This window comes from Perca flavescens, chromosome 9, assembly GCF_004354835.1.
Source record: "Perca flavescens isolate YP-PL-M2 chromosome 9, PFLA_1.0, whole genome shotgun sequence".
Classification (NCBI taxonomy): domain Eukaryota; kingdom Metazoa; phylum Chordata; class Actinopteri; order Perciformes; family Percidae; genus Perca; species Perca flavescens.
Window position 1 is genome coordinate 30987913 of NC_041339.1, and position 14066 is coordinate 31001978.

Genomic DNA, 14066 nt, shown 5'->3' on the forward strand with positions numbered 1-14066 from the left:
CAAAAACAGAGAGCAAAACAAAGGAGATCCAAAAAGCCAAAAAACTCACAATAACAAAAGATCACAGGGAAAATTCTAAATAAAAGCACATGGGTGAAAAACACTGACAGGAAACAAACTGACAAGGAAAGACACAAACACAAACAACGATCTGACAAGAGACAACGGAAACACAGAGGCTAAATAAACTAGGTAACGAGCAAACACGGGACAGGTGACCCCAGGGCTGGGGAACAGGTGGACATCAGACAATCACACAGGAAGCAAAACTAGACATGACAAGACAGAAAACAGACTATCAAAATAAAACAGGAAACAGAAACATACACTACTCAGAATACACAAAACAGGATAAATCTACACAACAGGGAACAGAAATATACAGAATAAACACACAAAACCAGAAACATACAGAAATACGCAAACAGGCAACAAAAATATAAACAACCCCAACAGAAATATCGATAACCACAACACTCATGGTTCCCATGTCATGAATCACATCACTGTAGGGAATATACAAAAAATATGTAATATGTGAATATTAAATTCCTACTTATTTAAATAATTTCATCACTCAAACAATTTACTTCAGTTCATGAGTTTTTAAAAAGAAAATTATAAAAACTGATATATTTAGCTTTATTCTTGAAAAAAGAAACGTTAAGGGGTCGCTCACCTTGTTAACCATATGCCCCCATGTACTTAGGCTCAGTCCTCACTGCAGCGGCCCAGGTCGAGTTCAACCCCGAGTTGGCCCCTTTGCTGCATGTCGTCCCCCCCTCTTTCTACCACCTTTCCTGTCTTCATCTGTCCTATCAAATAAAGGCCCAAAAGCCCAAAAAAGAATTTTCAAACAAAGAAATGTTGAGTTGTACTCATAATATGGTAGGCTACATATATGGAGGCAGAACAGAGACAGAGATCAAGTATGTTTTATTATAGTGTTCACAGTTAAAGTGGAGGATAACTCTGCATGCTCTGTAGATTACTTTCAGATGCCTCTCACTGGCAGGTAGGCAGGAGAATCACACCCCCATTACACCTCTGACGCATTGCCACTGCACCGACTGGTACTCCTCTGGCACACCTGAACTCAATTATTTCATCATGAGTGAAAAATGTACTGTCACTAGATTTTATAGTAATGTTGTGTTGTCTATAGACATCTTCATTCACAATACAGGGTTCTGCAAGAGACAAAGGACAAATAGCACTTTGTTAATAGCAACTTAATTACTTCCTGAATTTTTTATCACCATAGTCCCTAAACTTATGTAGAAATGCAGGAAATGGGATTCAAATAGAAATTATTTTGGGGCGGAGGACCCCCACACTCCTTGTTTTGTGTCTTTCCCCCCCCACACTTCTCAAACTAAAGTTACAGCCTTGGGTACAGTTGAGACTTTATTTCAGCATTGAACTAAAAACTTAATCTTTTCCTAATCATAAAGTCCTGTTCACACCAGGGAGAAAGTAGCATGACACTGTGTACTAGAGGGATGGTGGTTGAACTACAGTAAGTGGCCAGCTAATCGCTAACAGGCCAGTCGGTCAAAATAACTCTCCAAGCTTCTTTATTTACTACCATATCCACATTAATTTTTTTAAGATTACGGATCATTTTATTTAATAAAGATTTCCAGAAATATAGCTCTCTGTAGGTTTGTCCCATAACTGTCTGTCTCATTGTCTCCATTTTTATAATGTGAAGCACTTTGTGTTGCATGACTTTTTAATAAAAGGTGCTATACACAAATAAAGTTTGATTGATTGATGAGAAGAACTGTAACTTACTGAGGCATCTCATCTGTCCGGTCCATTCACCGTTGATGCAGGTTCTGTTAGGTCCACCCTCCATGGTGTAATAACTTTGACACATGAATTCAACCCTTTCTTGATGGCTGTAATTACTTTTAATGGTGTACTTGATGTCTCCATCTGTGAGAGGTGGTGGACTCCCACAGCCTACACTCTCTAAAAAATATATGGGTACAAGTTGAGGTATTAGATTGTGGCACAGTAAACGGTAAATGACACTGAAAGGCACAGAAAGGGCCAATTGTGAAATAATAATGATCACAGTCTGGCCACAGCAATATCAGATGCAAATTCAGCTTGGAAAATGGCAATCTGATAAAATGGTTAAAAAGATAAAAGAAAAAGTAACTTTGCTAACATTCAAGAAATGCAAGCAATGTTGTTTTAGGGACCTGAACAGGCTATGTACCCTTAGCCCTTCTTCTCTTTGAGCTTTTGAACCCTTTGCCATTGTTTGGAGAGTAGACAGTAAGAATTACCAGAAATGTTATGATATGTAGCCTTAAAACTGTATTTGTTGGAGTTGTATGTTACCTGTACAGCTCTCAATCCCGGTCCAACCACTTTGCTCACAAGTAACAGTAAACTGTTGTGCATTGTCGTTGCATGCATATTGGACTTCTTCATTGTGGCTGTTAACTTTCAAAGTCACCCTTCAGGTGTTCAGATAGTTTGAAAAACATAACTTTGGAACAGAAACCGCAGCAGAAACCCCAGTTACCGCAGTTACCGCTGTTTTTTAGAACTCCCACTTGCGACTCAACCCAAAAGACTTCAGACTTGACTCGGACTCGTCAACAACCTGTCTTCATGCAATTATTGCTTTTTAAATCTGAATTCATTCATGTATTTCTATTTTCTTTTAGTGGCGCATATATGTTGGGGAAACGTATGACGAGCTGCATGTCCCCTGCTCTCTGCTATAATGTGCAACGTAACACATGCGCTATGCCTATGTGCGCGCACTCACGTATAAAAAATGCATTGACGATGGCGACACCAAGTCCTCCAGGAATTGTGCCTTATGTCATTAGATTTGCTTTCAATAACTTTGTAAACAGTGGCAGTAAGTGTAACCTCAATTTTTTTAATGACCGCTGCAGAAACCCCCACAGTTACCGCTGTTGTTTAGAAAACTCAAAATTACAGATTATTTGTGACTTTGACTAAGTGATTCATTTCCCAAAAATCTGATTAACAAAATACATTATATTATATATATATATATATATATATATATATATATATATATATATATATATATATATATATATATATATATTGTATACTGGATTTGGGATTGACTGGGAGAATAAGTTTGACAGGTTTGGCTGAGATGGTAATTCCTTAAAATCAATAAATTGCATGCATTAAAAAAACAGTAACGCAATAACAAAATGTGCCATCAGTGAATTAGTTGTCCTGAACATTCTTACCTGTACACGTTGACCTCCCGATCCAACCATCTCCTCCACAGGTTAGAGTGAATTCTCCTCCTTGGTAACCATCCCTGCAGCGATAACGGACCTGTTCATTGTAGCGGTATCTCTGCTTGTTATTGTAAACAATATCTGCCTCTCGCAAATCCTTTCTGTCACATGTTATTTCTAAAAACAAAACAAAACAAACATGTACACATCAAGTGTGTTCTTACGTCAGCAGTATGAAAGACTGCTTTCAAATAGTTAGAAACAAAACATTTGTCATATAAAAGGCTGGTCTCCAAGAGAAAGAGAAGCCTTTATTGATCCCCACAGGAGACATTCAGTTGTTGCAGCACAAAGACAGAAATAAATACAGATAAATAGAGATAGTAAAATAAATAAGGAGTTATATACAAGTAGAATAAGAATAGAAGTAAAAATAGAAACTATACAAGAGCAATTAAAGACAAAGTCACAAAGTAAGGTACCTCCCCTTGTCTCATCTCAGATCTTGTAGTGCTCCAGAATGAGCACATTAATATGCAACATTAAAATTAATGAGAGCTAACAAGCTGTGCTTTTAAAACATATTTATATCAGTTTTAAACTGTGGATTAGTTTGGCATTCTGTGGAGTAGTAAAATAAAATTGGTTAGAAGAAAAACCAAAGCTGGCAAACCTCAAAACCTTTTCATTATTCTTTTTTATTTTACTGTTACTGCTGTTGTTTAGAAAACTCTAAATTACAGATTATGTGTGACTATTGCTCAGTGATCCATTTTCCAATAATCTATTTAACAAAATACATTATATAGTGCGCTGTAAGCATGATAAAATATATTGTATACTGGATTTGGAATTGACTGGGAGAATAAGTTTGACAGGTTTGGCTGAGATGGTAATTCCTCAAAATCAAAGTAAATTACATGCATGTAAAAACAGTAAGGTAATACCAAAATGTGCCAACAGTGAATTAGTTGTCCTGAACATCCTTACCTGTACACGTTGACCTCCCGATCCAACCATCTCCTCCACAGGTTAGAGTGAATTCTCCTCCTTGATTACCATCCCTGCAGCGATAACGGACCTGTTCATTGTAGCGGTATCTCTGCTTGTTATTGTAAATAATATCTGCCTCTGGCAAAGCCTTTCTATCACATGTTATTTCTAAAAACAAAACAAAACAAAAACAAACATGTACACATCAAGTGTGTTCTTACGTCAGCAGTATGAAAGACTGCTTTCAAATAGTTAGAAACAAAACATTTGTCATATAAAAAGGCTGGTCTCCAAGAGAAAGAGAAGCCTTTATTGATCCCCAGAGGAGACATTCAGTTGTTGCAGCACAAAGACAGAAATAAATACAGATAAATAGAGATAGTAAAATAAATAAGGAGTTATATACAAGTAGAATAAGAATAGAAGTAAAAATAGAAACTATACAAGAGCCATTAAAGACAAAGTCACAAAGTAAGGTACCTCCCCTTCAGTGGCGTCGCACCCGTGGGGGATGTGGGTGTTTTAACACCCACACTTTTCCCGGTGAGAGGGTTCAACACCCACACTTTATCTGCAGTTTTTCCGCAGTTTTGCACAAACGCCTCGCGTCGAACTGCCGCCGTAGCTACGTCGTAGGCTGTGTGTAGCGATAGCAACGCTCTGTTTTTCATGGCAACGGTGTGTACTTCGCAGCGGTCTTAATCATCCCGCTGCTCCGCGATCGCTGTCTGCACCCTGTCATCTCATATACCCAATGCATATGCCGCTGGAAAGCTCTCTCCTCTACAATGCTGTCGGATCCAAATATGGCAATCTCCTTTTCATCAGCAACCAATCGTGGAAGTAAAAGGGGGATTTGATTCTAAAAGGGCAATCTCATTGGCTGATGCCAATTTCTGACAACGTGATTCGCTTAGAATGGTCACGTGACGTGCTCTGACATTTCTGCGGTAGTTCAGAATGTCAAAAGAAGTGCGTCGAAAATGGTCGAAAATCACCTCAGAGAAGACGAAAACAGTTGTTATTAGTAAGAAGACCCAGCAGGGGATTACACACTGAGACAGCAGACGATGAAATGCCTTCACATAGTACGTTGATGTGTCAACTGTCGTTCAGAAAACAGGAGTTTTCAGACAGCGGAGGTAATCAGACTCTCTCTCTCTTTCTCTCTCTCTCTCAGCAGTTTACAGAAATTCATAGCCTACAATACATGCCATATATTAAATATGTAGGTGTCACATATATACTATTCTAATATAATTACTATACAGTACTAAACAAATCTGTAATTTTGGGATCCTAAGTGGTTGTGAGTCCCTCAGGCTGTGGCAGGCAGATCCATGTTTATCTGTCAGTAGAGCTGCTGTCCCCTCTCCTAGGAGAACTACCAGCTTCTCTTCTGGTGTTAACTTTGGAAAGTTTTATTTTTTGGGCTATTTTTCCAAGGTGTGAATCTCTTAGTGAAGATGGTTTTTCCCAGTGGAGGAGGAAGTGCATCTCTGTCTGACCCAGTTGGTGGTCACTGAGACTGTATTTAGTATGGATGGTAACTGCACCTTTTTAACTTCACTAGCAACGTTAAATGAAAGCTAATATGTACGAGTAGTTTCCCATGTAAGAAGTATAACGTTCTGTAACATTAGCTACATTATAGCATTCATAATAAACGAATCATAATATAATTACGTATGTGGTAATTTGAGTAAATAGCACAACAGATCTTAACATTGGGTATAGCCAGGTGAAAATGTCTTGTTGACATATGACAGTAAAAGACTTAATGTAAAGGTCTGAATGGAACCCATTTAGGCTACCCATGAGCATTAATACATAGAGGCAGGAAGAAGTGCTTTAAACCAGTATTGATTATTGAGTGTATTAAACCAGTATTATTATTATTGCAGAGATGGGGTTTGGGGCTGAGTCAGTGGGACTGTTTCTGGGGGATGAGTCTGAGGGAAGAACAAGGGTAAGGAGAATGCAGAAGACAAAAAGGTAGGTAAAATAAAAAAAGTGAACCCCCAGAAACAGTCCCACGGACCCAGCCCCAAACCCCATCTCTGCAATAATAGGCTAATTAATAAATGCTGGTTTAAAGCACTTCTTCCTGCCTCTATGTATTAATGCTCATGGGTAGCCTAAATGGGTTCCATTCAGACCTTTACATTAAGTCTTTTACTGTTTTATGTCAACAAGACATTTTCAGCTGGCTATACCCAATGTTTAGATCTGTTGTGCTATTGATGCAAATTACCACATACGTAATTAGATTATGCTCCGTTTGCCCATGTTGACAAACAGTACGACACCGTTCTATATTCCACACAGACTTTAAACGCAAACTTATTTTTCGTGTGTTTTTATACTTTTCTAGTATCACTCATTTAAATGGGAAGCTTTTTATATCTTGTATGTTATACATTTTGTACCCCTCTGTCATTGTATCCATCATTTTTATTGTTTAAAAACAAATCACATCCATCCCCCTCACTTTTGAAAAGCTTGCTACGCCCCTGCTCCCCTTGTCTCATCTCAGATGTTGTTATAGCAATATCAGATGCAAATTCAGCATGGAAAATGGCAATCTAATAAAATGGTTAAAAAGATAAAAGAAAAAGTAACTCTGCTAACATTCAAGAAATGCAAGCCATGTTGTTTTAGTGTCCTGAACAGGGTCGTACCCTTAGCCCTTCTTCTCTTTGAGCTTTTAAACCCTTTGCCATTGTTTGGAGAGTAGACAGTAGGGATTACCAGAAATGTTATGATATGCAGTTTTAACCAGACCATAGTAAATCTTAACTTTTAGTTATAATACAAACATTTTTAAGTTTTAGGATTATAACTTGCATATACATATTTCCTGTAAAATCTGTTTTCCTTTTCCTTTTATTTTTTTTTCCACTTGATCACAGGGAAGGCTGTGGAGTCTTCGAATTTTATTTACATTTTCTAAGCTTTTTCCCCACTTTTAAAATACAGACACAAAAGTAACTCCTTATGACAGTAACCTAAGAAATATAAAGTTAACTTCAAAACCTCGACAGAGTGGATTTGGTGTCCATCCATCTCTGTTGCATGAGGCCCAGGTAGCACCATCTGTGCTCTCGTAGCCTGTCTTACACCAAGATCTTGTAGTCTCACCCATTTCTAGTAATTATGTACAGCTTGAAATAGATTTTTTGGTTTACTTTATGTTTCTTACAACTTGTCCGTAGGGCAATAAAGATAAATTAGCGATGCATTGTTGAAGTCCAGACAACCAGAGATGGGGACTCGAGTCGTGAGACTCGGACTCGAGTCACACTTAAGTCGCACAAACAGCTGACTTCAGACTTGACTTGCGAAATAAAAAAAAGACTTCAGACTTGACTCGGACTCGTCAACAACCTGTCTTCATGCAATTATTGCTTTTAAATCTGAATTCATTAATGTGAATTTCATGTATTTCTATTTTCTTTTAGTGGCGCATATATGTTGGGGAAACGACAGAATGAGCTGCATGTCCCCTGCTCTCTGCTATAATGTGCAACGTAACACATGCGCTTATGCCTATGAAGTAAAACTCAGAAATAAAAAATTGCATTGACGATGGCGACACCAAGTCCTCCAGGAATTGTGCCTTATGTCATTAGATTTGCTTTCAATAAGTTTTGTAAACAGTGGAAGTAAGTGTAACCTCAATTTTTTAATGACCGCTGCAGAAACCCCCACAGTTACCGCTGTTGTTTAGAAAACTCAAAATTACAGATTATTTGTGACTTTGACCAAGTGATTCATTTCCCAAAAATCTGATTAACAAAATACATTATATTTTTATATATATATATATATATATATATATATATATATATATATATATATATATATATATATATTGTATACTGGATTTGGGATTGACTGGGAGAATAAGTTTGACAGGTTTGGCTGAGATGGTAATTCCTTAAAATCAATAAATTGCATGCATTAAAAAAACAGTAAAGCAATAACAAAATGTGCCATCAGTGAATTAGTTGTCCTGAACGTCCTTACCTGTACACGTTGACCTCCCGATCCAACCATCTCCTCCACAGGTTAGAGTGAATTCTCCTCCTTGATAACCATCCCTGCAGCGATAACCGACCTGTTCATTGTAGCGGTATCTCCGGTTGTTATTGTAAATAATATCTGCCTCTGGCAAATCCTTTCTGTCACATGTTATTTCTAAAAACAAAACAAAACAAACAGGTACACATCAAGTGTGTTCTTACGTCAGCAGTATGAAAGACTGCTTTCAAATAGTTAGAAACAAAACATTTGTCATATAAAAGGCTGGTCTCCAAGAGAAAGAGAAGCCTTTATTGATCCCCACAGGAGACATTCAGTTGTTGCAGCACAAAGACAGAAATAAATACAGATAAATAGAGATAGTAAAATAAATAAGGAGTTATATACAAGTAGAATAAGAATAGAAGTAAAAATAGAAACTATACAAGAGCAATTAAAGACAAAGTCACAAAGTAAGGTACCTCCCCTTGTCTCATCTCAGATCTTGTGGTGCTCCAGAATGAGCACATTAATATGCAACATTAAAATTAATGAGAGCTAACAAGCTGTGCTTTTAAAACAGATTAATATCAGTTTTAAACTGTGGATTAGTTTGGCATTCTGTGGAGTAGTAAAATAAAATTGGTTAGAAGAAAAACCGAAGCTTGCGAACCTCAAAACCTTTTCATTATTCTTTTTTATTTTACTGTTACTGCTGTTGTTTAGAAAACTCTAAATTACAGATTATGTGTGACTATTACTCAGTGATCCATTTTCCAATAATCTATTTAACAAAATACATTATATAGTGCGCTGTAAGCATGATAAAATATATTGTATACTGGATTTGGAATTGACTGGGAGAATAAGTTTGACAGGTTTGGCTGAGATGGTAATTCCTCAAAATCAAAGTAAATTACATGCATGTAAAAACAGTAAGGTAATACCAAAATGTGCCAACAGTGAATTAGTTGTCCTGAACGTCCTTACCTGTACACGTTGACCTCCCGATCCAACCATCTCCTCCACAGGTTAGAGTGAATTCTCCTCCTTGATAACCATCCCTGCAGCGATAACCGACCTGTTCATTGTAGCGGTATCTCTGCTTGTTATTGAGAACAATATTTGCCTCTCGCAAATCCTTTCTGTCACATGTTATTTCTAAAAACAAAACAAAACAAACATGTACACATCTAGTGTGTTCTTACGTCAGCAGTATGAAATACTGCTTTCAAATAGTTAGAAACAAAACATTTGTCATATAAAAAGGCTGGTCTCCAAGAGAAAGAGAAGCCTTTATTGATCCCCAGAGGAGACATTGGCCCAATCCCAAAGTCCGGACTCACAGACTCACGGACTTTGGTAAATAGTTCTCGCGAAATTCGTAAGGGCTTAGGGTTGTCCCAATGTCGAATTTCAAAGGGCGTGAGGGTTTGAGTACACACTTATCGAGGCCCTTTCCGTGAGTCTGCATCGATGCAGACTTCACCAAAGGGAATTACCCACAGTTCAAAGCGTTGTGACGTTTATAATGGAGACCGGATGGAAACCGGAAATTACAAAGGTAAACAACAGCACGACACGGCCACGGAACAGACCAACCTGTTGTCCAACTTGTAAAACAAGAGTTTGGAATCAGGCAGCCGTCTCCTGGGCCTTGGCCGTGTGGAAAGCAACAAACTTAAAATGAAGATTCTCAAACCGGCAAGTGTCAGCAACATCTTTGTTATTAAACGTCGCCAAGGTAACATGAGATCTCGTGAAGTGCTGTCCCAATCCCATTTAGACCTATCTGAGCCCATGTGGCCTCACACACTCGCTCACTTAGTACCTGAGATCACTTAAGTCTGTGAGTCTTTAGTCCTTAGTCCTCAGGGCTCACTTTGGGATTGGGCCATTCAGTTGTTGCAGCACAAAGACAGAAATAAATACAGATACATAGAGATAGTAAAATAAATAAGGAGTTATATACAAGTAGAATAAGAATAGAAGTAAAAATAGAAACTATACAAGAGCAATTAAAGACAAAGTCACAAAGTAAGGTACCTCCCCTTGTCTCATCTCAGATCTTGTAGTGCTCCAGAATGATCACATTAATATACAACATTAAAATTAATGAGAGCTAACAAGCTGTGCTTTTAAAACAGATTTATATCAGTTTTAAAACTGTGGATTAGTTTGGCATTCTGTGTAGTAGTAAAATAAAATTGGTTAGAAGAAAAACCAAAGCTGGCAAACCTCAAAACCTTTTTATTATTTTTTTTATTTTACTGTTACTGCTGTTGTTTAGAAAACTCTAAATTACAGATTATGTGTGACTATTACTCAGTGATCCATTTTCCAATAATCTATTTAACAAAGTTTGACAGGTTTGGCTGAGATGGTAATTCCTTAAAATCAATAAATTGCATGCATTTAAAAAAACAATAAAGCAATAACAAAATGTGCCAACAGTGAATTAGTTGTCCTGAACATCCTTACCTGTACACGTTGACCTCCCGATCCAACCATCTCCTCCACAGGTTAGAGTGAATTCTCCTCCTTGATAACCATCCCTGCAGCGATAACGGACCTGTTCATTGTAGCGGTATCTCTGCTTGTTATTGTAAATAATATCTGCCTCTTGCAAATCCTTTCTGTCACATGTTATTTCTAAAAACAAAACAAAACAAACAGGTACACATCAAGTGTGTTCTTACGTCAGCAGTATGAAAGACTGCTTTCAAATAGTTAGAAACAAAACATTTGTCATATAAAAAGGCTGGTCTCCAAGAGAAAGAGAAGCCTTTATTGATCCCCAGAGGAGACATTCAGTTGTTGCAGCACAAAGACAGAAATAAATACAGATAAATAGAGATAGTAAAATAAATAAGGAGTTATATACAAGTAGAATAAGAATAGAAGTAAAAATAGAAACTATACAAGAGCAATTAAAGACAAAGTCACAAAGTAAGGTACCTCCCCTTGTCTCATCTCAGATCTTGTATTGCTCCAGAATGAGCACATTAATATGCAACATTAAAATTAATTAGAGCTAACAAGCTGTGCTTTCAAAACAGATTAATATCAGTCTTACAGTGCCTTGCGAAAATATTCGGCCCCCTAGAACTTTTCGACCTTTTGCCACATTTCAGGCTTCAAACATAAAGATATAAAACTGTAATTTTTTTGTGAAGAATCAACAACAAGTGGGACATAATCATGAAGTGGAACGAAATTTATTGGATATTTCAAACCTTTTTAACAAATAAAAAACTGAAAAATTGGGCGTGCAAAATTATTCAGCCCCTTTACTTTTAGTGCAGCAAACTCTCTCCAGAAGTTCACTGAGGATCTCTGAATGATCCAATGTTGACCTAAATGACTAATGATGATAAATAGAATCCACCTGTGTGTAATCAAGTCTCTGTATAAATGAACCTGCTCTGTGATAGTGTCAGAGGTCCGTTTAAAGCGCAGAGAGCATCACGAAGAACAAGGAACACACCAGGCAGGTCCAAGATACTGTTGTGGAGAAGTTTAAAGCTGGATTTGGATACAAAAAGATTTCCCAAGCTTTAAACATCCCAAGGAGCACTGTGCAAGCGACAATATTGAAATGGAAGGAGTATCAGACCATTGCAAATCTACGAAGACCCGGCCGTCCCTCTAAACTTTCAGCTCATACAAGGAGAAGACTGATCAGAGATGCAGCCAAGAGGCCCATGATCACTCTGGATGAACTGCAGAGATCTACAGCTGAGGTGGGAGACTCTGTCCATAGGACAACAATCAGTCGTATACTGCACAAATCTGGCCTTTATGGAAGAGTGGCAAGAAGAGAGCCATTTCTTAAAGATATCCATAAAAAGTGTGGTTTAAAGTTTGCCACAAGCCACCTGGGAGACACACCAAACATGTGGAAGAAGGTGCTCTGGTCAGATGAAACCAAAATCTAACTTTTTGGCAACAATGCAAAACGTTATGTTTGGCGTAAAAGCAACATGGCTCATCACCCTGAACAAACCATCCCCACTGTCAAACATGGTGGGGGCAGCATCATGGTTTGGGCCTGCTTTTCTTCAGCAGGGACAGGGAAGATGGTTAAAATTGATGGGAAGATGGATGGAGCCAAATACAGGACCATTCTGGAAGAAAACCTGATGGAGTCTGCAAAAGACCTGAGACTGGGACGGAGATTTGTCTTCCAACAAGACAATGATCCAAAACATAAAGCAAAATCTACAATGGAATGGTTCACAAATGAACATATCCATGTGTTAGAATGGCCAAGTCAAAGTCCAGACCTGAATCCAATCGAGAATCTGCGGAAAGAACTGAAAACTGCTGTTCACATACGCTCTCCATCCAACCTCACTGAGCTCCAGCTGTTTTGCAAGGAGGAATGGGCAAAAATTTCAGTCTCTCGATGTGCGAAACTGAGAGACATACCCCAAGCGACTTACAGCTGTAATCGCTGCAAAAGGTGGCGCTACAAAGTATTAACTTAAGGGGGCTGAATAATTTTGCCCAATTTTTCAGTTTATTTGTTAAAAAGGTTTGAAATATCCAATAAATTTCGTTCCACTTAATGATTGTGTCCCACTTGTTGATTCTTCACAAAAAATTACAGTGTTATATCTTTAGGTTTGAAGCCTAAAATGTGGCAAAAGGTCGAAAAGTGCAGGGGTGCCGAATACTTTCGCAAGGCACTGTATATGTGGATTAGTTTGGTATTCTGTGGAGTAGTAAAATAAGATTGGTTAGAAGAAAAACTGAATCTTGCAAACCTCAAAACATTTTTATTTTACTGTTACTGCGGTTTAGAAAAGAATTACAGATTATTTGTGACTTTTATTCTGTGATTCATTTCCCAATGAACTCTTTAACAAAATACATTATATAGTGGGCTGTAAACATGTGTTCAACTTTATTGTATACTGGATTAGGGATTGACCATGAGAATAAGTAATAATAATTTGGCTGAGATGGTAATTCCTCAAAATCGAAATAAATTGCATGCATTTATAAAAACAGTAAAGCAATAACAAAATGTGCCAACAATGAATTAATTGTCCTGAACCTCCTTACCTGTACACGTTGACCTCCCGATCCAACCATCTCCTCCACAGGTTAGAGTGAATTCTCCTCCTTGATAACCATCCCTGCAGCGATAACCGACCTGTTCATTGTAGCGGTATCTCTGCTTGTTATTGAGAACAATATTTGCCTCTCGCAAATCCTTTCTGTCACATGTTATTTCTAAAAACAAAACAAAACAAACATGTACACATCTAGTGTGTTCTTACGTCAGCAGTATGAAATACTGCTTTCAAATAGTTAGAAACAAAACATTTGTCATATAAAAAGGCTGGTCTCCAAGAGAAAGAGAAGCCTTTATTGATCCCCAGAGGAGACATTCGGTTGTTGCAGCACAAAGACAGAAATAAATACAGATAAATAGAGATAGTAAAATAAATAAGGAGTTATATACAAGTAGAATAAGAATAGAAGTAAAAATAGAAACTATACAAGAGCAATTAAAGACAAAGTCACAAAGTAAGGTACCTCCCCTTGTCTCATCTCAGATCTTGTGGTGCTCCAGAATGAGCACATTAATATGCAACATTAAAATGAATGAGAGCTAACAAGCTGTGCTTTTAAAACAGATTAATATCAGTTTTAAAACTTTGATTAGTTTGGTATTCTGTGGAGTAAAAACCAAAGCTTGCAAACCTCAAAACCTTTTTATTTTTTATTTTACTGTTACTGCTGTTGTTTAGAAAACTCAAAATAACAGATTATTTGTGACTTTTATTC

General features: G+C 37.5%; 3 protein-coding genes across 7 annotated transcripts in view; all 3 read right to left on the minus strand.

Annotated features, from left to right (window-relative positions):
* LOC114561036 (complement factor H) overlaps nt 1–14066 on the minus strand; it is a 232826-nt gene that overhangs the window by 48425 nt on the left and 170335 nt on the right. The window lies entirely within an intron of this gene.
* Nucleotides 1–14066, minus strand: part of LOC114561038 (complement factor H) — a 173613-nt gene that overhangs the window by 8671 nt on the left and 150876 nt on the right. The gene's annotated exons all lie outside the window — the stretch shown is intronic.
* LOC114561042 (complement factor H-related protein 4-like) lies at nt 53–5294 on the minus strand. Of its 3 annotated transcripts, XR_003693297.1 has the most exons (7): nt 4725–5294; nt 4242–4315; nt 3258–3428; nt 1798–1977; nt 993–1190; nt 680–810; nt 53–506 (listed from the first exon to the last, which is right to left on the minus strand). XR_003693297.1 is itself a non-coding variant. In XM_028586702.1 (6 exons), the coding sequence occupies exons 1-5, from the start codon at nt 4913–4915 to the stop codon at nt 1006–1008; spliced, it is 801 nt and encodes a 266-aa protein (XP_028442503.1). In that variant the 5' UTR covers nt 4916–5294; the 3' UTR covers nt 804–815; nt 993–1005. The 3 variants fall into 3 exon arrangements, 2 of the variants coding, with proteins under 2 accessions (XP_028442503.1, XP_028442502.1); XM_028586702.1 differs by lacking the exon at nt 53–506 and having other exon boundaries at nt 804–815; XM_028586701.1 differs by lacking the exons at nt 53–506; nt 680–810 and having other exon boundaries at nt 822–1190.

Excerpts from the sequence above, each read along its gene's own strand:
- LOC114561042 (XM_028586702.1), bottom strand. The coding sequence starts at position 4,915 with ATGAAAAACAGAGCGTTGCTATCGCTACACACAGCCTACGACGTAGCT. Across the intron at positions 4,316-4,724 it reads GCGACGCCACTGAAGGGGAG|GGATGGTAATCAAGGAGGAG; the intron begins GTACCTTACTTT and ends TTATCGCTGCAG. Across the intron at positions 3,429-4,241 it reads CGGGAGGTCAACGTGTACAG|AAATAACATGTGACAGAAAG; the intron begins GTAAGGATGTTC and ends TTTTGTTTTTAG.